This window comes from Equus caballus, chromosome 1 (assembly GCF_041296265.1).
Source record: "Equus caballus isolate H_3958 breed thoroughbred chromosome 1, TB-T2T, whole genome shotgun sequence".
Lineage (NCBI taxonomy): Eukaryota > Metazoa > Chordata > Mammalia > Perissodactyla > Equidae > Equus > Equus caballus.
Genome location: NC_091684.1, coordinates 83,461,318 through 83,486,055, shown reverse-complemented (window position 1 = coordinate 83,486,055; position 24,738 = coordinate 83,461,318). Strand labels below are relative to the sequence as shown.

The following is a 24,738-nucleotide window of genomic DNA, read 5'->3' as shown; positions in this document are numbered from 1 at the left end:
AGTAGAATTATACTATGGCCATAGACTGGAAAACTCAGTATCATTAAGATGTCAATTTTCCCCAAAATGATCAGTGCAATCCCAATAAAAGTCCTAGTAGGTATGTCTGTGTCTTTGTGGAAACTGATTAGCTGATTTCAAAATTTATATGAAAATGCAAAAGACTTACAGCACTATAGCATTATCCATAATGTATGGAAACACAGATATTATTTTAATATATTTTGTAGATTAAAGATGCTCTTGGCAACATTCTGTATCCATGCCATAGAACAACCAAGCAGTCTTGAAGAAAACGGCAAAGCTAGAAAGCTAACACTGCCAGACGTCAAGACTTATAATTAAGTTATAATAATAAAAGACAGTGATATTGTCATAAAGATGGATAGATTAGCCAGTGGAACAGAACAGAAAGCTCAGAAACATAACCACACATATAGGCTCACCTGATAAATGGCAAAGATAAAACCACAATTCAGCAGGAGAAAGGATGGTCTTTTTAATAAGCTTTGTTCATCAGAAGATATCATTAAGAGAGTGATAAGATATAACTGGAAAGAGACATATATCTGACAAAGATTCATATCCAGAATATATTTTAAAATTTCTATAGCTCAATAAGAAAAGACCAATAATTCGATATAATAATATAGGTAAAAGACCTGAGTAGTCACTACACTAAAGGAGATATCCAAATAGCCAACAAACATATGAAAGATGCTCAACATCATCAGTCATAAGAGAAATGGAAATTAAAACCTACTGAGATACCACAACACAATGACTAGAATAGCTAAAATTAACTAGACTGACAATACCAAGTGCTCACAAGGATGTACTGCAATTGGAACTCATACATTGCCGGTGGCAATACAATTTAGTACAATCACTCAGGAAAACTGTTTAAACCAAATACTGCTAAAGCTAAATATGTGACTACTCTACACCCAGAAAGTCCGTTCCTGGTTATACATCTAACAAAATATGGAGTTTACGTCCTCCAAAAGACACACACAAGAATATTTATAACGTTTTTCAAATACTCCAAACTCAAAGATATTTCAAAACACATATGTTTCAAATATGTAGCCCAAATATGTTTCAATAATAGAATGAACAGAAAACTCTGGGATAGTCACAACGGAACGCTACACAGCAATATAAAGCAATAAACTACTGATATACACAACATAGATGTATCTCACATGCATAATGCTGAACCAAAGAAGCCAGATACAATCTCTGTATATCATCTATATAGTATACCCTTACATACATATAGTGTGTGTGTGTGTGTATATATATATATATATATAGTACATACCATATCACCACATTTATCTGAAGTTAAAAACAGGCATACCTGATCTATGGTAATAGAAGTGTGGGATATCATTTACTGGGAAGAGGACACCAGGAAGCCTTCTGGGCTGCTGAAAAATGCTCTATATGTTCATCCTGATGATCGGTACATGGGTGTATACACATAGAAAATTTCATTTAGTTATACACTTAAGATCTGCATGCTTAACTCTATATAATGTATACCTAAAAAAACAGGGATACCACTTGTGTATGAGAGTGACACTGGGAGATACTGGGTGATTCAGTGACACTGGATATTTGAGTCATGTCAACACACTACTTCCAAAGGTTTGGAGCCTCTAAAAAGTGATTCCTGAAGGCCACTTCTATGGTCTCAATCGCTGAACTAACCCTTTGTGATCTGATTTCCTCCATCCGGCTCATACTCACTAACTCACCTGGGTCACTCTGGCTTGGGAACTCCTCCTCTAATATCCATGGCTCCTCTCCTTGCTCCAATTTGAGGATGACTTCTGGTTTAGGAGTGCAATATCCTGTGGATGAGAACTGTATGACTTGGGACAAACGGTGAGTTTCAGGGCCTCTGAAGGAGGAGGACAGTATAGCTCAAAGAGTGTACAATAAAAAAAGCTCATTTAATCCTGTTATGGGGCAGAGGAAAACACATCCTTTCTGGTACCCAAAAGGGATAAACTGTCCTTGACTTCTAAATCCCAAATTTAAATATTACTATATTCTACAAAATTTCCACAAGTTTCTGTAAATAAAAAAGGACACGCATACTGGGGCTCTACATAGGAAACAACTGCTACCTACCCACCGAGATGAGGTGGCTGTAGTTCTCCAGCATCACGTCCCTGTACAAGGTCCTCTGAGCAGGGTCCAGGTGCTGCCACTCCTCCTGGGTGAAGCCCACAGTCACATCCCTGAATGACAACGATCCCTGGAAAAGCACATTTCTGCTCAATCTGAAGTGGTCAGAATCAGGTGATGTGAAAAAAAAGGTGTTTAAAGACGAATCCTCATCATTTTTATTGTTGAAAATTGACCGGAAAATGTTACAAAGGACCTCTACTATATAGCTTGTTGTGTTACATTTTGTAAGAAAAAAGAAATCGTAGTAGAAATAACATTGGTGAATTAATCTATTACTTAATGCAAAAATATCTGAGTGCCTACATGTGCCTGACACTGTCCAAGTTTATGAGAATCTCAGCTTGAACAAAATACTCTTCTTGGTCTCAAAGAACTGACCCTCATAAGGAAACACACAAAGACATGCCTACCATAGGACTTAAAGGACCCATACTATAAACATGTGCAACACAGACAGGGATCATAAACAGATTCTGTGCAAGTTCATGTGAGAGTGTTAGCACCTTGGATTTCACTGAGCAGATAATACTTTCAGTGCTTAAATATGAATAGCAGTTTCTTTGCAAATATATGGCAAAACTGCAAGAAAAGTTAAGAAAGATCTGAAAAAACATGCGGCAAGTCAATGGAACTGCACGATAGGGCAAGAGAGCAGATCTGAACCTGTGATGCGATAAAGGCTGCAGAGGTGGAGGGAGGGGTTAGGGGAGGAAACTAGGAAATATACTTGGCTTTAATCCTATTAGTGATCTTCAAATATTTAATCACTCAACTAATGAGTAAAATTCTTGAGTCACCACCAGTTTTATTTATATTTATCTATAAATTAAATAAAATACCATCAATTCACATATGAGGAGAGCTTAATTTTGTTATTCTTCAGATAAAAATGTAAATAGACAAGCTAGTATTTTCTTCTCATGCCCTAAAACATTGACAAAATTTGATATATACAAAACTATCTTGCACACTCCCTTGGGACATAGCCTCCCTCCCACCAGCCTCCACCTGCCCCAAGTCCTTGCTGTGAATACGGTCATCCACCACACAACAATCTTTCGGTGAACAACAGACTGCATACACGACAGCGGGCCCATAAGATTAGTACCATATGGCCTAGCTGTGTAGCAGGCTATACTACCTAGGTTGGTGAAAGTACATTCTACAATGTTCGCACAACGATGACACCTCCTAAGGACACATTTCTCAGAATGTATCCTGTCATCAAGTAATGCGTGGCTGTAACAGGAAGCCAATGGTAAAATGGAAATAGACCCTCCAGTCCCAGTTACACAATCTGTCACTAAGGAAGCAATGCTCCCAAAGCAGGGTGGAGACTGTGCTGGAGAGCAGTGTTGGAGCTACATCATGTATATTAAAGGGGCAATGGTGGATATACAAAACAGGGAACTCATTAAGCAAAGGAAGAGAGGAAGAGTTATTCCCAGAGGGTCTGCATGAGCAGACTTGGAGGTTCTGGGAACCTGTCAAGTTCAGGGAAAAGAAGGAAGAGCAGGGTAGATGCAGAGTAGCAATGAAATGGATGCTAGACACATAGCACTCTAAATGTCTTCAGAACACGGAAATGGAAATACCCACTTGAAAGTTGGATAAATGATTCTGGAGTTCAGGAGAGAGGTCTAGTATGAAAATAAGGATTTGGGTGAAAATGACAACTCTGTGTCACTGGGGTCACCAGAGTGAATCAGATGCTCAGAGGAGACAAAGATTGAGGAAAGAAAAACACCAGCACAGAATTTGAGGGAACACCAATATTCAAGTGGCTGGCAGAAAAAGAAAACAGACTAGGCTATGAAGGCTGAGAAGGGATTTATCCCCCCTGAGGAAGATTCACCCTGAGCTAACGTCTGTTGCCAATCGTCCTCTATTTTTTTTTTTTTTTTTGGTATGTGGGTCGCTGCCACAACACGGCCACTGACAAGTGGCATAGGTCCACACCCAGGAACTGAACCTGGGCCACCAAAGCAGAGTGCACTGAACTTAACCACTAGGCCATGGGGCCAGCCCTGAGAAGAGACTTTTTTGAAATGTGAGAAAAGAACCAGATGACAAGAGAATAGTGGAAACAGTAAAGGAGATAGTTTCACAAATAACTGTCCCTTCCAACTAAAGATCGTGGACTTAAACATCTACCTCTGATGCCTCCAACAATATGAGTAGAAGAAACAAAAAACAAAAAAGAAGTGTGCAAATAACAGTAGAATACACCAAAAAAGACAATTTTATGTAACTTCCAGAAGGTATCAGTAGACGATATCAGAGAAGAGAAACTAGAATCATGGTACCTGCAACTTATACAAGTACAGAAGTGGGCAGAAGAGGAGGCTTCCAGCTACAGCCAGAGACCTCCAAGCTCCGAGCCTTCCAACCAGGGCAAGGGGTCAGCATAGGTGACAAAGTAGCTTACTGGCAAACTAACTGACTTTCAGGGCACCCTTGCCCCCTATCTGCAGACATCCAGCAGTCAATGAAGACTGAAGCTGATGAGTAGCCATTCTATATAAAGCCAGGGGCTTTTTTAAAAACCAGTTCTATATATAAATGGAGAGTTCTATCCAAAGTAAAGCCAACTAAGAAATGCAATTCCCAAAACTTCAATTGTCCATAACAGCACGTATTTTCTTTAAAAGAAAAACCACTTAATGAAACGGACCTTAGTACTCTAACCTCAGGATACAGCATTCTCCATTTCAGCAGCTGAAGGGGGACCTTCTGCTTGCTTGCCTGTTTCCTTTCTGCCTGGCCTGAAGCGGGGTCCTCCCATGTCCATGCCCCACCCATTCACCTACAGAACGCTCTGGTGAGATGTCAGATACATTCATATCTATATCCATATCTACGAAGTCAATTTGCCACAGTTACCTGTGCTTCTCAAACTAGACCTTCATGGGGAAACATGAAAGGAAAATGAAGACTTTACCAAACAGGTGGGGAAAACCAAAATATGAAAAGTAAGCAATCAGAATAAACAGAATGATTGAACAGTAAGGGGAAAAGAGTACAAGAAATAGGGGAAAGTTTCAAAATATTCTAAATAGAATCCTCAAAGATGTTCAAGAGAATACTGCTTCCACATAAAGTGAGAATAGTTGGCTAAAAGAATCCATCAGAGAGAAAAGAGAGAGTACTCAAAATAAATTTTCACATTTGCTTAATTGTGAGAACACAAAAGAAATGCCCTTAAAATGCTACTAGAAAACAAATTGGATATAGAATACAAAATTGTACAAATCTCTCATAACAAAATAAAAATCAGAGAAATAATGAAGAAGAGTTTATAAAATATGGATAAATCAGGAGATAAAAGCCACTCTAGAAGAAATTCCAGGATACATCACATAGGATAGAAGAGAAGAAAAAAAAGAAATAACAGAAGATGTCCCTGAAGAGATACATGAAATCTTCAAATCTTAAGGACACAATTAATGCCAAGGAGGATTTCTCGAAAAAAAGTAAAAACGTGTAGCTCAACCTAATGAAATTTCTGAAATCCAATTAGAATCCTCAAACTTCTGTGAAAGCAAACAAGCAATGATTGGCTACTAAATTGGGTATTCTGAGACTCAGTTTCCAGTATGGAGGAGGTTTTCTCCGACACGAACAAATAATTCACCAGCAGGGTGTCCAAGAATTCAACTCAATTCTGAGTCCCTGGAGACAGCATCAGAATCCACAGTTTAAGTGTTCAGTCCTACAAGCCTGTCCCTCACCACCACTTTAGACACCAGTCACAAGTCCAGGCTGTTACCTGTGCTTCTGACCAAGTGGCTATAAAGCAGAGGTTCCCATGACCCCCTCCTTCTTTGGGTTCAATCAATTTGCTAGACTGGCTCACAGAACTGAAAGAAACAGTTTACTTACTGGATTACCAATTTATTATAAAAGGATATGATAAAGGAGACAGATGAACATCCAGAGGAAAGAAATGTGTAGGACAATATATGGGGAAAGGGTGTGGAGCTTCCATGCCTCTTACAGACGCAGAGCTCTCCCAGAAGCTCCACATGTTCACTAACCTGGAAGCTCTAGGAACCCTGTCCTTTGGGGGTTTTATGGAGCTTCATTACATAGGCATGACTGATTAAATCACTGGCCACTGGTGATTGATTCAATCTCTAGCCCCTCTCCCCTTTCCATCCTTAGGTGCTTTCTAAAAGTCACCTTATTAACTTATATTTAATTTATATACTTTAAAACAGAGACACCTTTACAACAAGAGACACATTTATCACCCTCAACACTTAGGAAATTCCAGGGATTTTGGGAACTGTGAGCCAAGAACCATAGACAAAGACCAAATACATATGAGAAATATATTTTGGTTATCTAAATGACCAAATATATATTTCCCTTATAAATCACAATATCACAGCGACAAAGAAATAAGAATCAAACTGACGCTTGATTTATCCACAGCAAAAATAAATAACAGAAGAAAATGGAGAGAGAGAGAGATGCCCACAATTTTCTGAGGGCAGTAGCTCTTTTTCCCCCAGAATTACATAACCAGGTAAATACATTTATACAACAAAGAAAAATAAATCTATAAAAATTAAAAAACTATAAATCCCTGAACACATTTTGCAAAATATTCCAGAATGCACTCTGTCAAAAGAGCAGAAGCCAAGGACAAGGAGTACAGCAGCTCCCCCCTTAGACACAGGGAATATGTTTCAAGACCCCCAGTGGACGCCTGAAACCAGAGATAATACTAAACCCTACATATACTATGTTTTTTCCTATATATACATACCCATGATAAAGTTTAACTTATAAACTAGGCACAGTAAGAGATTAACAATAACTAATAATAAAATAGAACAATTACAACAATATACTACAAAAAAAGTTACCACAGATCTTAACAACCTCAGCATATGATTTTTTTTTCTTTCCTTATTATGTTGAGAACTTTCACCCTCTCACTTAAAAGAAGCATTTTATAGCTTCTCCTTGGCATATCCAAACTGCCAGCATCCCTACTCTTGTGTTTTGGGGCCATTATGAGATAAAATAAAGGTTGGTTGAATACAAGCACTGCAATACTGTGACAGTTGATCTGATAACTGCGACAGCTACTAAATGACTAACAGGCAGGTAGCATATACAGCATGGATATGCTGGACAATGAGATGATTCACATCCCTGGTGGGACAAAGCAGGATGGTGTGAGATTTCATCATGCTACTTAGAATGGTACACAATTTAAAACCTATGAATTGTTTATTTCTGGAATTTTCCATTTAATATTTTTGGACCACAGTTGACCACAGATAACTGAAACTGTGGAAAGCAAAACCACAGATAAGGGAAGACTACTGTACGTGACATATAAGAAATAACTGGGAATGTAAGAGACCAACATTAACCAGTTTCTGGTAAAGCCAGAGAAGACAGCTACTAGGGTTATAAATGGAAGGGAAGTAGTTCGGTGATTTAGTGAACAGGTGGCATAAGACTGTTAACTTCCTGAGAGAGTACATGTATCTTAAGCCTCCCTCCACTGTGACCATGGATACTGCCACATGCTGAGGACTCAGAAACTGAGATGTCCTGAAATAAGGGAAGTGCCATGGCTCCACTAATCAATTAAGCATCTGTAGCTGTAAAGTCAACTTCTCAAGTATGCAACCGAAAACGAGATGATAAAATCTGCAATAAAAGACAAAGAATATCCAGATCATCTTTTTCAGCAGTCTGCAACACACAGCAAAGGGAACTTCAAACTCACTTTCTGCAAATAGCTCTGGTATTTCATAATCTTCTTGAAACAAGAGCAGATGACTTAAAGGAGGCACAGGCAGCGTGCACTGGCCTCACAATCAGATAAAATGTCTTAACTATTTACAATTTTCTCATGGATAAATTATCCTATCTACCTTCCACATATAAACCCTTATTCACTGGCATTCATCAGCTCTGAAATTACATAAAAGTGTAAGCTAACTCTGAAAACTGTTGGAATTACATGAGCTGATAAAGGGATGACACTTAAAGGGCCTCACACACAGCCATTCTTAAATTACAGCTCTTCTAGAGCTCAAGAACAACTGTTTCCACAAACTACCTTTCATACTGGGACAACAAAATCAAGTCTAACTCATTAGCACTTCAATTATTAAGAATAAAAAAATATTAACATTCAACATGTAAAAAAACTACTAAGATGATCTCTATAAAACATAGGATATGGGAGAGAGAAATAAAAACTTACCAAAAAAATCAGATCTTGTTTATCATTTTGCAATATATACAAATATGAAATCATTATGTTGTACACCTGAAACTAATGTAATGTTTTATGTCAATTATAGCTCAATAAAAAAACAATCACATCTTGTTTAAATGCTACTAGAGACAATAAAAATTTGATGTTAATACAGAAATATATACATTTAAAATTGTGTCAAGATAATCAACTAGAGAATAACAAACTCTCAAACTACCAGAAAAACAAAAGAAAAGTCATCAATCCAGGAAAAGTCATAAAAGAAAAAATTAAGCAACAACAATGAAACCAAATAAGTACTGAAGTGACACCAGCAAAATGGTACAGTAGGAAGCACCAAATGCTCATCCTTCCATAGAAATATCAAAAAAAGAGCAGAAACAGTCAGAACCAACTCTGTCACACTCTGGAAAACAGTCAAAGGTTTATAGCAACCAAGCAAACACCAAATCAACAAAAACGCAACTTAAAAACAGTAGGACAGTTTTGTGGTAGGTCTATTTGCCCTTATGCCACTCCCTCCCTGGCCTGGTGGCAGTCTTGAAGATGGCAGCCCATATTCCCATGTGGGACCCTAGCCCCTAGTTCCAAGGCTGCAGAGCAGATCTTATTCACAAATTATTGTGTTTGTTCTAATCTGTCTGGAGTTGAGGACTAATGCAAAGCACATATCTCTGCTTCATATAAATCAGAACTCACTCAAGGCAGAAAAGGAGTGGACATTGCTAAAAAACACTGTAAGACAAGAAAAACCCATAGCTACCTGGGGCAAAAGATTACAGTAGAGACATACAACAGACTGCCTAAAGCCTGGGGAAAAAACTTGTGAGTTTCTTTGGGAAATTAGAGTAATCAAAAGTACCTGTGTACCTTGGGGAATTTAGAAAGCCATACAAGACACATACCCAGGACAAGAGCATGCCTGGAAAAGACCTCACAAGATCCTAAGCTTTCACCTTTGGCTGACCTTAACACTCCGTGCAAGCAGGATGTGAAAGCTTAGACCGAGCTGCACATGCACACACTAAGTCCTAAAGAAGCACTCCAGCACAAAGCCAATTTACAAAGACTGGGAAAGTGGGAGTTTGGAGTTTTTTGCTTGTTTGTTTTATTCTAACCTTCAATAAAAAGACTGTCAAAACCCTAACTGAACACAAGCTATAAGGTCACAGAGAATCCAGTGAGCACACATGACAAGAAACACAGCTTTCCAAACAAACAGTTTGGAAAAGTCATAAAAAAAAAAAATGGATAACTACAGCCTTCAACAATCAAGAACTCAAGCCAGCCCTGGTGGTTAAGATTCGGTGCTCTCACCACCACAGCCCAAGTTCATTTCCCAGTCATGGAACCACACCACCTGTCTGTCAGTTGTCATACTGTGGGGGTGGCTCACTAAAAACTAACAACTAGGATACACAACCATGCACTGAAGCTTTAAAAAAAAAATCAAGAACAGCAATGCCTGGAGAAGGGCAAGAAAGTGATCTGTAAAGTTACAACATTATAATATACAAAGGTTTAGTTTCAACAACAAGAACAACAAAAATCACAAAACATACAAAGAAACAGGAAAGTACGGCCCAATCTAAGGAAAACTATAAATTGACAGAAATGTCCCTGGGGAAGACCAAACATTGAACTTTCTAAACAAAGACTTTAAATCAACTGTATCAAATATGCTTAAAAAGCTAAACCATAAGGCAAAAAAGTAAATGAAAACAGGAAAATAATTTATGAACCAAAGAACATAAATAAACAGAGAAAACTATAAAAAAGAAACAAATAGAAATTCTGGAACTGAAAAGTATCATAACTGAAACGAAAAATTCACTAGAAGTGTTTAGCAGCAGATTTGAGCACACAGAAAAGAATCAGCTAACTTTAAAAAAAGGGCAATTGAAATCATAAAGTCTGAGAAGCAAACAAAAAAATGAAGAAAAGTAAACAGAACCAAAGGGACCTACAGGACACCATCAAACAGACCAACATAAATATTATGGGAGTTGTAGAGAATGAGAGAGAGAGGTGGATAGAAAGAATCTTTACAGAAATAATGGCCCAAAACTTCCCAAATTTGATGAAAGACATGAATCTACACATCTAAGAAACTCAATGAACACCAAGTAGGATAATCTCAAATACATCCACTGAGACATATTATAATCAAATTGTAGAAAGAAAAAGACAAAGAGAATCTTGAAAGTAGCAAGAGAAAAGCAACTCATCAAACACAAAGATCCTCAGTAAGATTAGCAGCAGCTTCTCCGCAGAAACCTTGAAGACCAAAGGCACTGGGTTGATATATTCAAAGTGCTGGGGAAAAAAACCTGTCAACTGAGAATTCTATACTCATGAAAAACGGCTTTCTAAAATGAAGGCATTTTCAGATAAACATAAATCAAGGGAGTTCGTCACCACTAGATTACCCTGTAAGAAATGCTAAAGGGAGTCCTTCAGGTCGAAATGTGACTCATCACATACAAGGAATTCTCCATAAGATTAAAAGCCTGTTTTTCATTAGAAACCATGGAGGCCAGAAAGCAGTGGTATGATATCTTTAAACTGTTAAAGAGAAAACCATCAACCAAAAACTCTATTTCCAGCAAACTATCCTTCAAAAATGGAGAAATTAAGACATCCCCAGATAAACAAATCCTAGGAAGTTTGTTACCAGCAGACCTGTCCTATAAGAAATGCTAAAGAGATGTCCTTGAGTTGATATGAGGCAGTCAGTCAAAGCCAAAAAAGAAATAAAGATCTCCAGTAAAGGTAATAAAGGTAACTATATAGTCAAATATAAAAGCCAGTATTTAGGGCCAGCCCCGTGGCCAAGTGGTTAAGTTCACATGCTCTGCTTCGGCAGCCCAGGGTTTCGCCAGTTCGGATCCTGGGTGTGGACATGGCACCACTCATCAAGCCACGCTGAGGCAGCATCCCACATGCCATAACTAGAAGGACTCACAACTAAAAATATGCAACTATGTACTGGGGGGGCTTTGGGGAAGAAAAGGGAAAAATAAAATCTTAAAAAAAAAAAAGCCAGTATTATTGTATTTTTGGTATGTAACTTGACTTTTGTTTTTCCTACACAATTTAAAAGACAAATGCATAAGAAATAATTATAAGTCTATGTTATTGGACACAAAATTTATAAAGGTGCAATTTGAGAAAGTAACACCATGGAGTAGAGAAACACGGCAGTATAGGAGAACAGTTTTTACAGGCTATTGATGCTACATTGGTATCAATTCAAACTAGACTGTTATAAATTTCAATGTTAATATTAATCCCCATGGCAGCCACTAAGAAAATATCTAAATTATATACCCAAAAGGAAATGAGAAGGGAATCAAATCAGTATACTACAATCAAATCAACTAAAAAGAAAAGAAAGCAGTAACGGAGAAAATTAGGGACAAAAATGGTATAAGACACACAGAAAAGAAAGAACACAGCTGCAGAAGTCTTCCCTCATGAATAATTACATTAAAGGTAGATGGATTAAACTCACCAATGAAAAGGCAGAGACTGGCAGACAGGATTAAAAAAAACATGGGCCGGCCCCGTGGCTGAGTGGTTAAGTTCACGTGCTCTGCTTCGGCGGCCCAGGTTTTCACTGGTTCAGATCCTGGGCATGGACATCGCACCGCTTATCAGGCCACGCTGAGGCAGCGTCCCACATGCTACAACTTGAAGGAGACACAACTAAAAATATATACATATACAACTACGTACTAGGGTGATTTGGGGAGAAAAAGCAGGGGAAAAAAATGAAGATTTGCAACAGTTGTTAGCTCAGGTGCCAATCTTTAAAAAAAAAAATTTAAAAATTAAAAATTAAAAAAAAACCCATGATCCAGCAATATGCTGTCTACAAAAGAAATCATTTTCGATCCAAAGGCATAGTGAGTTGAAAGTAAAAGGGTGGAAAAAGATATCCATGCAAGTAGCAACCAAAAGAGTGCTGGATAGCTAAACTAATATCAGAAAAAATATACTATAAGTCAAAAACTGTTAAAAGAGACAAAGGACATTACATATTTAGAAAATGGTTAATTCATGAAGAAAATAGATCAATCAAAATCATATATGTCCCAAACAAGAGAGAATCAAAATATATGGGGCAAATGTTGACAGATTAGAAAGGAGAAATACAGAGTTCTACCAATAATAGGTGGAGATTTCACTACCCCACTTCAATTAATGAATCAAACACCTAGATAAAAGATGAACAATAAAATAGAGTACTTGAACAACACCATAAAGCATCTAGACATAAGAAAAGTATGTATGACATTCCACCTACTAAAGCAGAATATACATTCTTCCCAAGTGCACATGAAACACTGTACAGGATAGACCATAGGTTCAACCACAAAACAAGTCTCAATACACTTAAAAAGACTGAAATCATCGTAAGTACCTTGTCTGACCATAATAAAAATAAAGCTAGAAATCAGTAACAAAGTGAAAACTGGAAAATTAAAAAATAAGTGAATGTTAAACAATACAATCTTAAACAACCAATAGGTCAAAGAAGAAATAACAAGGAAAATTAGGAAATACTTAGACACAAAAGAAAATACAACATATCAGAACTTATCAGATACAGCCAAAGGCATACTCATAGGAAAATTTATAGCAGTAAATGCCTACATTAACAAAGCAGGATGATCTCAAAACAACAGCATTACTTTACAGCCTCAGGAACTAGGAAAAAAGGAGCAATGAAACCCAAAACTAGCAAAAAGAAGGAAATAAATATCAGAGCAAAGATAAAGGAACAGAGAATAGAAAACCATAGACAAAGTAAATCCCAAAGTTGATTCGTTGAATAGAAACACAAAATTAATAAGATTTTGGCCATACAGACTAAGAAAAAGAGAGAGGACACAAGGAACTAAAACCAGAAATGAAGGTGGGAACATTAGAGGGAGAAAATTATAAAATACTATAAACAACTGTAAACCAATAACTTAGATAACTAGATGAAATGGACAAGTTCCTAGAAAAAGGCAAATTACCAAAACTGACTTATGAAAAAACACAAAATCTCAACAGACATATAACAAGTAAAGAGAGATCAGTAATGAAGAACTGCCCAATGAAGAAAAGCCCAGGAAAAGATGCCTTCACTGGTGAATTCTACCAAACAATTAAGGAAGAATTAACACCAACTCCTCTCAAACTCTCCCAAAAAATAGAAGAGGAGGAAATGCTTCCTAACTCATTCTATGAGGACAGCATTATCTTGACACCAAAATTAAAGACTTCACAAGAAAATTATAAATCAATATCCCTTAGGAATATAGATGCAAAAATCCTCAATAAAATAGTAGCAAACCAAATTAAGTTGTATATTGAAAAGATTATAGGGGGCCGGCCATGTGGCTGAGTGGTTAAGTTCGTGCGCTCCACTACGGCAGCCCAGGGCTTCTCTGGTTCAGATCCTGGGCATGGACATGGCACCACTCATCAAGCCATGTTGAGGTGGCATCCCACATGCCACAGCTAGAAGGACCCACAACTAAAATATACAACTATATACAGGGGGGGATTTGGCGAGAAAAAGCAGAAAGAAAAAAAAAAAGGATTATATACCATGACCAAGCAGGATGTATCCCAGGAATACAACAGTGGTTCAACATAAGAAAATCAATCTGTGTAATGCACCACTCTAGTAAAACAAACAAAAAACACTAAATGATCTTCTCAATTGATGCAGGAAAAAAATAACAAAATCCAACACCACTTGATGATAAAAACACTATGAAAATAAAGAACAGAGGCAAACTTTCTCAACATGATAAAAGGCATATATGAAAAACCAACAGCTAATATACCCAACAGTGAAAGACTGAAAGCTCCCTCACTAAGATCAGGAAGAGGACAAGGATGGCCACTTTCACCACTGCTATTCAACACTGTACTAAAAGTTCTAGCCAGAGCAGTTAGGCAAGAAAAAGAAATAAAATAAACCCAAATTTGGAAAACAGGAGCAAAGCTATCTCTATTTGCATATAACATTATCCTATATATAGAAAATCCCAAAGAATACACAAAAAAGCTAGAAGAGCTAATAAATGAATTCACCAAAATTGCAGAATACAAAATCAACACAATAATCAGGTTTCTTCTATGCCAGCAATGAACAAACTGAAAAGGAAATTAAGAAAACAATTCTATTTATAACACCATCCAGTAGAATAAAATAGATAGTAATAAATTTAATCAAGGATATACAAAACTACAAAACATTGCTAAAAGAAATTAAAGACCTAAATAAATAGAAAGACATTCTGTGCCCACGGATGGAAAGATCTGATACTATTCAAACAGCAGCACTATCCAAAGTGATCTGTAGATTACAATCCCTATTAAAATTCCAACAGCCTTTTTTGCAGAAATGGGAAAGCTGATGCCCAAAACTACACAATTACAAGCAGTCTTGAATAGTCCAAACAATCTTAAACAAACGAAAAGTACAAATTAGGAGGAGTCACACTTCCCTGATTTCAAAACTTACCACAAAGCTACAGTAATCAAAACAGTGTGGTACTGCCTTAAGAACAAACACGAAGACCAATGGAATAGTACAGAGTCCAGAAATAAACCTACACATCTATGGTCAACTGGTTTTCAACAAGAGGGCCAAAACCATTCAATGGGGAAAGAATAGTCCAGTCCTGGGACAACTGGATATCCCAGAGAAAGAATGATATTGGACAACTAACTAGCTCAACACCATATTCAAAAATTAACTCAAAATTGATCTAAATATAAGAGCTAAAACCATAAAACTCTTAGAAGAAAACATAGAAGTAAATCTTCGTAATCTTGGATTTGGTAATGTATTCTTAGATATGATACCAAAAGCATAAGCAATAAAAGTAAAAATAGATAAATTGGACTTCATCAAAATTTAAAACTTCTGTACATCAAAGGACCTTATCAAGAAAAAGACTATCTCCATAATGGGTGAAAATATTTGCAAATCACAAATCTGACAAAGGTGTGATATCCAGAATATATACAGAACTTTTACAACTCAACAAAAAAGACAAATAGCCCAATTAAAATATGGGCAAAGAACTTGAATAGACATTTCTCCAAAGATTAAAAAAATGGCCAATGCAAAAAGATGCTCAACATTATTAGTCATTAGGGAAATGCATATCAAAATCATAACGAGGTACCACTTCACAAACACTAGCACGGCAATAATCAAGAAATACTAAACAAGTTTTGGTCAGAATTAGAGAATCCAGAACAATCATACATTTCTGGTGGAAATGAAAAATGGTTCAAGCTGCTGTGGAAAACAGTTTGGCTGCTCCTCAAAAAGTTAAATGTAGAACTGCCATATGAGCCAGCAATTCCACTCCTATATATATATCCAAAGGAACTGAAAACAAGAAGTACATGCACACACGTTCATAGCAGCACTATTCAAAATAGCCAAAAGGTGGAAACAACCCAAACATCTCTCCACAGACATGTCTCCCCACAAAGACAACAACTGCACTGGCAGAATCTGTCTGATGTAAGACTTTGGAACTCTGGAGTCTGTTGAAGGCTTGCAACTTCCAGGGGAAGGCTTAGATAGTATACTTTTGTCAATTTCAGCTCATACCATATTAGCAGCTACTGCACACAACTTGTGGGAGCTCTGGTGGGAGAAAGGACTATGTCCTCCAAATATTGGGAATCTGTGCTCTGACTGCTGATTGATGCTTCTGACCACAGAGGGGCAAAGAGGCAGCTAGCCATTGTTTTTGCACTGCTCCCCTTTGTTGCAAGCCCCTTCATTTTTTGCTCTTCCCCCTTCAGTTTTTGCTGTTCCCCTTTCCGGAACCAAACGTTGAACATTAGGACATGCAAAAACAATTGCATATGCTGGGAATATTAGAAAGTGACAGTGCACATCCAAGGAAGGGCTCAGAAAAGACCTAAGAAGACATTTAGTTTATGCATCAGGTTAATCCTTGGCAGAGACAGCCTACAACAACCAAAAAACAAAAACAATCAACAAAAACAGTAAGAAAATAGAGCAAACCCTACAGAAGGGGGAGAATCTGATTTCTAGAGTTACTACATTATTAGATTCAAATGCCCAGTGTTCAACCAAAAAACCACAAGGCATACAAAAGGGAAAGCATGGCCCATTCATGCTTTAGCAGCACTATTCTCAATAGCCAAACACAGAATCACTCCTAATTCCCATCAATTGATGGATAAATAAAAGGTGGTATATACCTACAACGCAATATTATTCAGTCATAAAAAGGGATGAAGTAGTGATACATGCGACAACATGGATGATCTTGAAAACATCGTGCTAAGAGAAAAAAGCCACACACAAAAGGCTACATATTGTATGATTCCACTTATACAAGGAAAATCCATAAATGGAAAACAGATTAGTCATTGGTAGGGGCTGAGGGCAATGGGGAGTAACTGCTTATAAAATTATGCTACTGCTTATTAAGGGTATGGGGTTTCCTCTTAGTGTGATGAAAATATTGTGGAAATAGATGGTGGTATTGTGAACTTAGAACACTGTGACTGTACTAAATGCCACTGAATTCTACACTTTAAAATGGTTAGAATGTGAATTTCATGTTATGTGTATTTTACCACAATTAAAGAAGAGTGGAATCCCTCGAGAGACTCTGCAAAGATTTAGATTCTGCCCAGTCTCCAGGGCTGGGAAAGCCTGCCTCATCCTGCCAACCACTCTACATCCCCGTGGTTTACCCAGACTTGTCCCTTTGAACAACCTTGAGTCCTAACGCTGGCTCAATTCATTTGAATTAATCACATACTTTCTTTTGACATCTTAACTTTTCTCCTGGATTAGATAAGAATTATTCACTTTATTCCTACCAGTTCTTTATGTAATTGTAATTGTAGGATTGTCATTGGGAGATTCACAATGTCACCTAATGAACTATCAAAAAACTTTTCTTTTGGAGGAAGATTAGCCCTGAGGTAACATCTGCCGCCAGGCCTCCTCTTTTTGCTGAGGAAGACTGGCCCTGAGTTAACATCCGTGCCCATTTTCCTCTACTTTATATGTGGGATGCCAACCACGGCATGGCTTGCCAAGTGATGCGCAATCCAAACCTGCAAACCCTGGGACACTGAAGCAGAATTGCGAACTTAACTGCTGCGCCACCAGGCCCGCCCCTCAAAAAACATTTTTATGTTTCAGTTTCACAACTCAGTAAGATCACAAGATCTGCATCTACCTACATGGCATCTTTGCCCTACTATTGATCTGCTACTCTGTATTGGAGGTCAGCAAACATTTTTGGCAAATGGTCACATAGTAAATAGTTTAGCCTTGTGAGCCATAATCTCTGTCATAACCACTCAACTCTGCCCTTGTAATGTGAAGCAGCCATAGCCATAAATGAATAAGCACAGCTGTGTCCCAATAAAATTTTATAGACACTGAAATTTTAATTTCATACAATTTTCACATCACACAATATTACTCTTGATTTGTTTCTCAACCACCTAAAAATTCTTGAGATTGTGGGCAATAAAAAAGTAGGCAGTAAGCTGCATTTGAACCATGCACTGTAATTTGCTGACTTCTGCTCTATATTTTCCATGATGTTAACATATTTATTTCTACTGTTCCATGAGTGTATAGACATTTTACAAACCTCACAAAATCACTGTTAAAAAACAAAACTGTGAATAAATGAACAACTCACCTGGGATGTGATCATCTTCTACTGGTCCTGGAACAGTGTAGAGAATTGTGAGAGTACAGCTGAGAAAGAAGGAAAGCTCATGAGAGACGTCCTGCCCAAAAAGCTCCACAGAGCCACCGGCAAAGCACCTCTGAAGGGGAGACGCCTTGAGAGGGGGCAGAAAGGATAACAGGGAAGGAGGGAGGACCACCCCACGGCCACGCATGGCTCTAGTAGGATTACAGTGCTTGCCAGTTTTCAAATATAAAAACATTTGTTTTCTACTGATTTATTAACAATGTATGCTCTAACACAGAAAAAGGTAAACACATTAAACTAACTAAGCATATTAGGAAAAGCCAAGGAATGAAACATATTGCTTTCATTAAAACTGATGCTGAGCAAAAATACCCCGGTTGTAATGTTCATTATAAACCAGAGAATCCCAACAAGGTTCTGAAAAAAACGATGGGTGTTTTATGGGCTGTTCTTTCTTGGAGAAAAAAAAAAGTTTGCTCTAACTTGGTTTCAAGTTCTCAAAAGCATCTTTTGATTTTTAAAAAAACTGGTTTTGACTTGACTGTTGTCAAAGACAAGACCTGCCTAGGCCATCAAAAGACTCAACGTCTGCTCTTGATTCTGCCACAACAAAACGTGTGACTGTAACCAGCTATTAACATTTTAGACCCACTTCCTGCCCACCTCATCCCACCCCCATCTTTTAAGTAAAGCAGAAACAGGTAAGAGTTAAAGACTTTTCTTGCAGTACCATCTCTGATTCTGTAAGTTCAGGACAGAGGGAGCATCAGCTAGCTGAGCTGTAGCCAGCGAGCAGCTCAAAATCGAGAAAGAGTGGAGTAAAGAACGAAGGAGGTACTTTCCTCCCCTGTGGCTGGTAAGCTCTTCCCTCCACATGACGCCTTCATTATTCCCCAAGCAGCAGGATTTTCTGTTCCTTTTGCCCTGCCCTCCTATCCCAGCCTCCGCTTACAACTCTCCTGAAAGCTAGCCCAAAGCTTCCACCATCACCCATTCTGTAAGAGAATCTGGATATGACAGCGGTTCTGGCAGGAGGACCTGAATTGCTTCTGACTGAGCGGGAGTCTTTGCTCCTTCCACCTCGATCTGGATCTCTACTGAGCTCTCAGGCCAACTGACTAACTGTCCTACGAGGGATTCCTGCTCCTGGAATCCCCCTTCTTACCTCACAAGAGTCTGCTTCGTTCCAAGAAAGCTGGACCTAAGTCAGTTAGAATATTCATCCAAGATCTAAAGCTCTTGGATCTGGACTTTCTGCAAATGCAAACTGTTGCTACTGAGGGTAGCGGCAAGGCTGGAGGGTGTCAGAGGGACCTGGACGCCTCCATTTATGTGCCAGACTCACAGGTTCTTTGGAAACAGGAAGAAATTCCCCAAATCCAACGCCACATTCCCTTCTAAATTATTCCTTGAGGGGTTAGGGCCTCTTAATCAAAAATTTATTTTATCACTTTCTATAGTACTAGTGAGGAAATAATACATCTCTTACGTTTAGCTGTTAGTACATGCTGGTTTATATCCGACTTACTACCATTTTTGCACACTGCACGTGAAGCTGCTAGAGGCTGTGCCTGACTCATGCCCAGGTCTTACGCCGGGCGGAGAACGAGGGATGGGATCTACCCCTGCTCCTGCCCCTGCTCCGTTCGCCACTGGGACTTCTATCCCCTCTCCTAGCCTGTTTCACTGTTAACAGAGGGACGCGACACTGCCCACAGGTGGTTGGGAGGATTAAGTGAGCCCCCGAGGAGAGAAGCGCACGCCTACCGAGCGCCCGGAGGCCGGTTTCCGCGCGGTCTTACCCAGGCCTCGGAGGACCCTTCACCACCGACATGAGAAAATTAAGTTCCACTGGGTAACAAGCGCTGGGACGTGCCGGTTCTCATCACGCGCATAAAATCAGAGCCGGATTCACGCCAGGTCAGGCGACAAAGCCGCTTCCTCCTCCACCCGCCACTACAGCGCGGAGTCCCCAGGTCCACGCACGGCCCACCCTCTGGGGCCCGCAGCCTCCTCTCCTAAGCCTTGGTCCTCGTGCGCGGGAGGCTCCGGAGCCGTCTCCTCGCGAGGCCGCGGCCGACGAACGAGAACAAACCGGGAGGGGCGGCAGTGCACATGCGCAGAAGGTCCGGAGCGGCTCCCGCGTCCTGCGCCAGAAAACGCACAGGACTTTTCCCTTAAGCCCTTGCGAGACCTGGCTTAGAAAAGGGTCTGAGATTTTTGGCATATTGGGTCGAATTGATAGATTTAGCAAATAAAGTACAAGCATGAGACATATTTATACAACAGTTTTATTCGTTGTTTATCTTAAGTAAATATAAGTAACTAGATTACATACTTCTTTCATTAGATTTCCCAGACCTACTCTCTCAACTGTTTATTAAAGAGAGCCAAGGCTTTCTGAATGCAAGAGAAACGAACAATACTGAATGTCAACAAAAATCCTTTAAACACTCAATTCAAACAGTATAAATGCTGAAGTAAGAGAACAATTTCATGACAATTACTTCATTGTCAATAGAAAGAACATCGGAAGCTATTTGAACAGCAAGCACTAAGAAGAATAAGGGCAGGACAGCCAACATCTTCCACAGAATCATTCGTGCTTTGTTTCAACTTGGAATAAAAATGTCTGCACTTTATGCAAACATCCATCAAAATTTGTATTTGTATTACCTCCACCAAAAGCAGCGTAGAAGCACAGGGAAAATATTTATTTCTGCATTGTGATTGCTGGCATCCATGGCTATGCTGAAAAAAGGTGGAGCATTTAGATCATTGAAAATCTCTGTGATCATAAGTGGAGCTATTATTTTTGTTATCGTTGCAGTAGATTTCATCCTGGCACTTGAACTTTTGATTGCAACTTTGGAATCAGAAAATACTTCTGGTAGCAGTACATTCAAACAGTCATTTGAGCTGCAAAAGTGATGGCGATATACATTGTGGAGGGTATATACAACTTCTGCTGCAATTACTATATCCCAATCTGAATTCCTCTTAATCAAAAATTTATTTTATCCCTTTCTATAGTACTAGTTGAGGAAATAATACATCTCATATGCTTAGCTGTTAGTATATGCTGGTTTATATCTGACTTACTACCATTTTTGCATACTGCACAAGAAGCTTCAAAGGAAATTTTTCTTTGTTTAATAAATGTCCACTTTTCAGAAAATTCATCACAAAGTTTACACTTGCATTTTGGCATTGTGGGGTTAAAATATACACAAGTAAAAATAGATAATGGCAACCAATGCAAAAATTGAAATGATTGAATTTGATAATCTCATGACTGCATTAGTGTGTCTGTCACTCACAAGTCTGAATCATAACTAGCCACAAACAGGGATTGAACCATTGAAAGCATTGCCAACTTGCAAACTGAAACAAGAAACTAAAAATAAATTGAATACTATTGTGATTTAAGTGGACTGAGACTGCTCTTCTTAGAAGGCCTGCTTGTAAGGTTGGTATCCAGGAACTTGGATTTTGAAAAGATTTGGGAACTTGGATTTCTGAAGGATTCCTACCGTTCTAACTGATAATCAGTGGCTCACTGTGCCTAAACTTCTTTATGCAAACAACATGTTTCTGCTGAATACCTGTTTTCTTTCTGAGAATCTGGAATTTTAGTATGTGCCAGGCAGAGGGTGCCCATAAAAACCCTGGGCACTGAGTCTCAAGCTTCCAAGGTAGACAACACTCCACGTGTGCTATCACACTTTCTTGCTGGAGGAATTAAGCACATCCTGTGTGACTCCACTGGGGGAGGACCCTTGGAAGCTTATGCCTGGTTTCTTCTGGACAATGCCTCACGAGTCTTTCCCCTTGCTGATTTTGCTGGAATAAATGTTAGCCATGAGGATGACTGTATGCCGAATCCTGTGAAACCTCCCAGCAAATCACTGAACCCAAGGATGATCTTGGGGACCCCTGACACAACTGACATCAGAACAAGCCCGACTCACTGAAATATGTCTAAATCATTGGTTTGTCAAAGAAAAACCAAAGCTGGACAGTAGTTAAAGCTGTAAAAACAGATTTTATTCAGAACAATTGCAAAAGTGGAAAAGAGATCTCAGTAGAGAACTTAGTTCAATTCCAAATACAGCAGGGTAAGTAGAAATTTATAGTCAATGAGCAGGGGGTCGGCGTGGGGGGGTGGGGAGGAGGGCGGTGTCAGTGGATAGAAATTACTAAGAGGAAACAACAAGTTAAGGGGAACTCTGGCTAAACCAACTTAATAGGATTCTTGCTAAAGACAGGCCAGGGTGATCAGACATCACCTGGAGGATGGTGGAGGATGAGGAACTGATCAGATATCCAGATTGATCAGATATCAAGAATGGAGGGTTCTGGTTAAACTGACCTAGCTGAGAAGGCTCTCCACACATTGGGAATTGGAAATTGCTGGACTTGTCATTTGGTCTCCAATCACCTGTACCCCACCTTAAATGTTTACTCTGCTGATATATTCAATCTCAGCTAACAACGTCATTGCCCCCGGCTTCCCTTCAATTATATGCCCCACTGGTTTTCCACCTCAATTGCTCCTCAAAGAGTAAGTTAGAGATCCAGTTAGGTGTCCATTTGCTGGACCAGAATTTGAAAAGGAGTTGTTTGAGAAGACAATTACAGTCAACCCTCCATATTTGTGGGTTCTGCATCCACAGATTCAACTAACCACAGATCAAAAGACCTATGATACAACTGTACTGAACATGTACAGACTTTTTTTCTTGTCATTATTCCCTAAATAATACAGCATAACAAATATTGACAGAACATTGACATTGTATTAGATATTATAAGTAATCTAGAGATTTAAAGTATACAGGAGGATGTGCAGAGGTTATGTGCACACAGTACACCATTTTATATAAGGGACTTGAGCATCCTCGGATTTTGGTATCCGCAGGTGTCCTGGAGCCAATCTCCCATGGATACCAAGGGACAAGTATCTGTCTCTCAGTTATGCCAAATATCTGGAACCTATCAGGGACATGAACATTCTATTGAATGCCTTTTCCAAGAGCCTGTAATTATGTATATTGAGAAGTAAAATGTGTGCCTTGGTTACTATTAGTAATGTCTATAACTTGAAAGGGGAAAAGGAATGTCCTGGCAAGACCTTGCATTGTGGCCTTAGTGTATGTAGAGACGTGTGATTTTGATATATATATTTAATTTAAATTTGTAATTTGGGTATCTATGAGGCAAGAGATTCCCAGAGTTCTTTGTCCTGAAGGGGTAAACTCTTAGGCAGTGTCCCAATAGTTCTAATAAATGTGAAGATGGGACCATTTTTGGCGAGGGCATCCAGTGCTAAGATGACTACCTGAAGTTTGGTTAATTTTGTTGACCTTTGGATCCTGTCCTTTATCAAAGATATCCTGGCTAGGGAATGGAAAGCAGCATCATTCCACTGAGCATTATCATTTTTATGATGTTTTGCAGTGCCATTCACATAGCCAACAAATTCCTATTGCTGTTTACTCAGTTAATCCCAAGGGGCTACCCATGTAGCTTAGGGTTCTGGGAAAGAGGCAGCCTCCTCCAGCACCATGGCATCTGGCAATGGACTGAGGATAGGGGATGCCACCCCTTCCTGCAGGTGGATTATGCCAGAGGGCCCAGGTTTGGCTCCATCCTGTATTAAAAAGGCCTTGGGAGCTGTGCCAAGCTGTGTGGTATGTTCCCATGACCCAAAGTATAATGGGCAGCTGGGTGTGGAGCGCCACAGGCTGAGGGCCTGTGAGAGCCTCTATTTCCAGGAGACCCCAGGATGTAGCCAGTCATTTGTTGTTTTAATGGTACATAGCATGAGGCCAAGAGGGGCAGTCTCTTGCATCAGAAGTTCTTGGGTAATTTATGGCCACCGTAAGTGGTCCAGAGACTCCAGGAGACATGAGAAGAGATTACTGAGGTCTCTTTAGTGAAAGAGTCTCTGAGGGCATTAGTAGGAGTGCCTGTTGATTTTAATTTGGACAGATTTTTGAGTTTTTTATTGGAAGGAGCCCCATTTGAGGTAAGTTGATTTGTAAGAAGCAGTAGCAGTGAGATTTCACGAAATTTATAAATGAGGAATATGTTGCCACCAGAACCTAAAAAAGACTAAAAGATGTTAGATTTGTGTGTCTGTAATGAGTGTGTCAAAAGAATCTCCTTATAGGAAGATGTCATCAATGTAATGTCATATCAGAGCTATAATGTCATCCACCTGGATAAAAATGGTTGCAGTTAATATCTTGTCTGCAAAGATTGTATGCAATGGCAAAGCCTTTGAAGCACACTGTGAGTAGTCTGGAAAAGGTGCATTGTGTCCATTCAGAGGTGGAGGCAAACTGTAGCTAAGAGGCTATTGAAATAAGCACTGAATAGAACTTGTTAGCCAAGTCTATAAGAGCAAAGTATTTACCATTGTTGACTGGATAGAGTCAGTAATTTTAATAATAGTGGATATTAAGTATAAAGACTGTTATGGACTGAATGTTCATGTCCCACAAAATTCATATATTGAAGACCTAACCTCCAGTG

At 39.0% G+C, this 24,738-nt stretch overlaps 1 protein-coding gene across 23 annotated transcripts in view; it reads right to left on the bottom strand.

The window, feature by feature from the left end:
• LOC100056446 (zinc finger protein 37A) overlaps positions 1-20,317 on the bottom strand; it is a 72,303-nt gene extending 51,986 nt beyond the window's left edge. For 5 of the 23 annotated variants that reach the window (XR_011423579.1, XR_011423580.1, XM_070228550.1 and 2 more), the window contains exons 1-4: positions 20,001-20,262; positions 18,181-18,239; positions 2,143-2,269; positions 1,764-1,859 (exon numbers count right to left, since the gene is read on the bottom strand). Coding sequence is in view for 21 of the 23 variants with exons in the window: in XM_070228550.1 (XP_070084651.1) it covers positions 1,764-1,859; positions 2,143-2,269; positions 18,181-18,195 (238 nt within the window). In the remaining 2 variants the exon portion in view is untranslated. Of the gene's footprint in view, positions 1-1,763; positions 1,910-2,142; positions 2,270-11,966; positions 12,145-18,180; positions 18,240-19,687 lie in introns of all 23 variants that reach the window. The other 18 variants (XM_070228552.1, XM_070228563.1, XM_005602650.4 and 15 more) reach the window with 14 other exon arrangements.
• Positions 20,318-24,738: the final 4,421 nt, after the last annotated feature.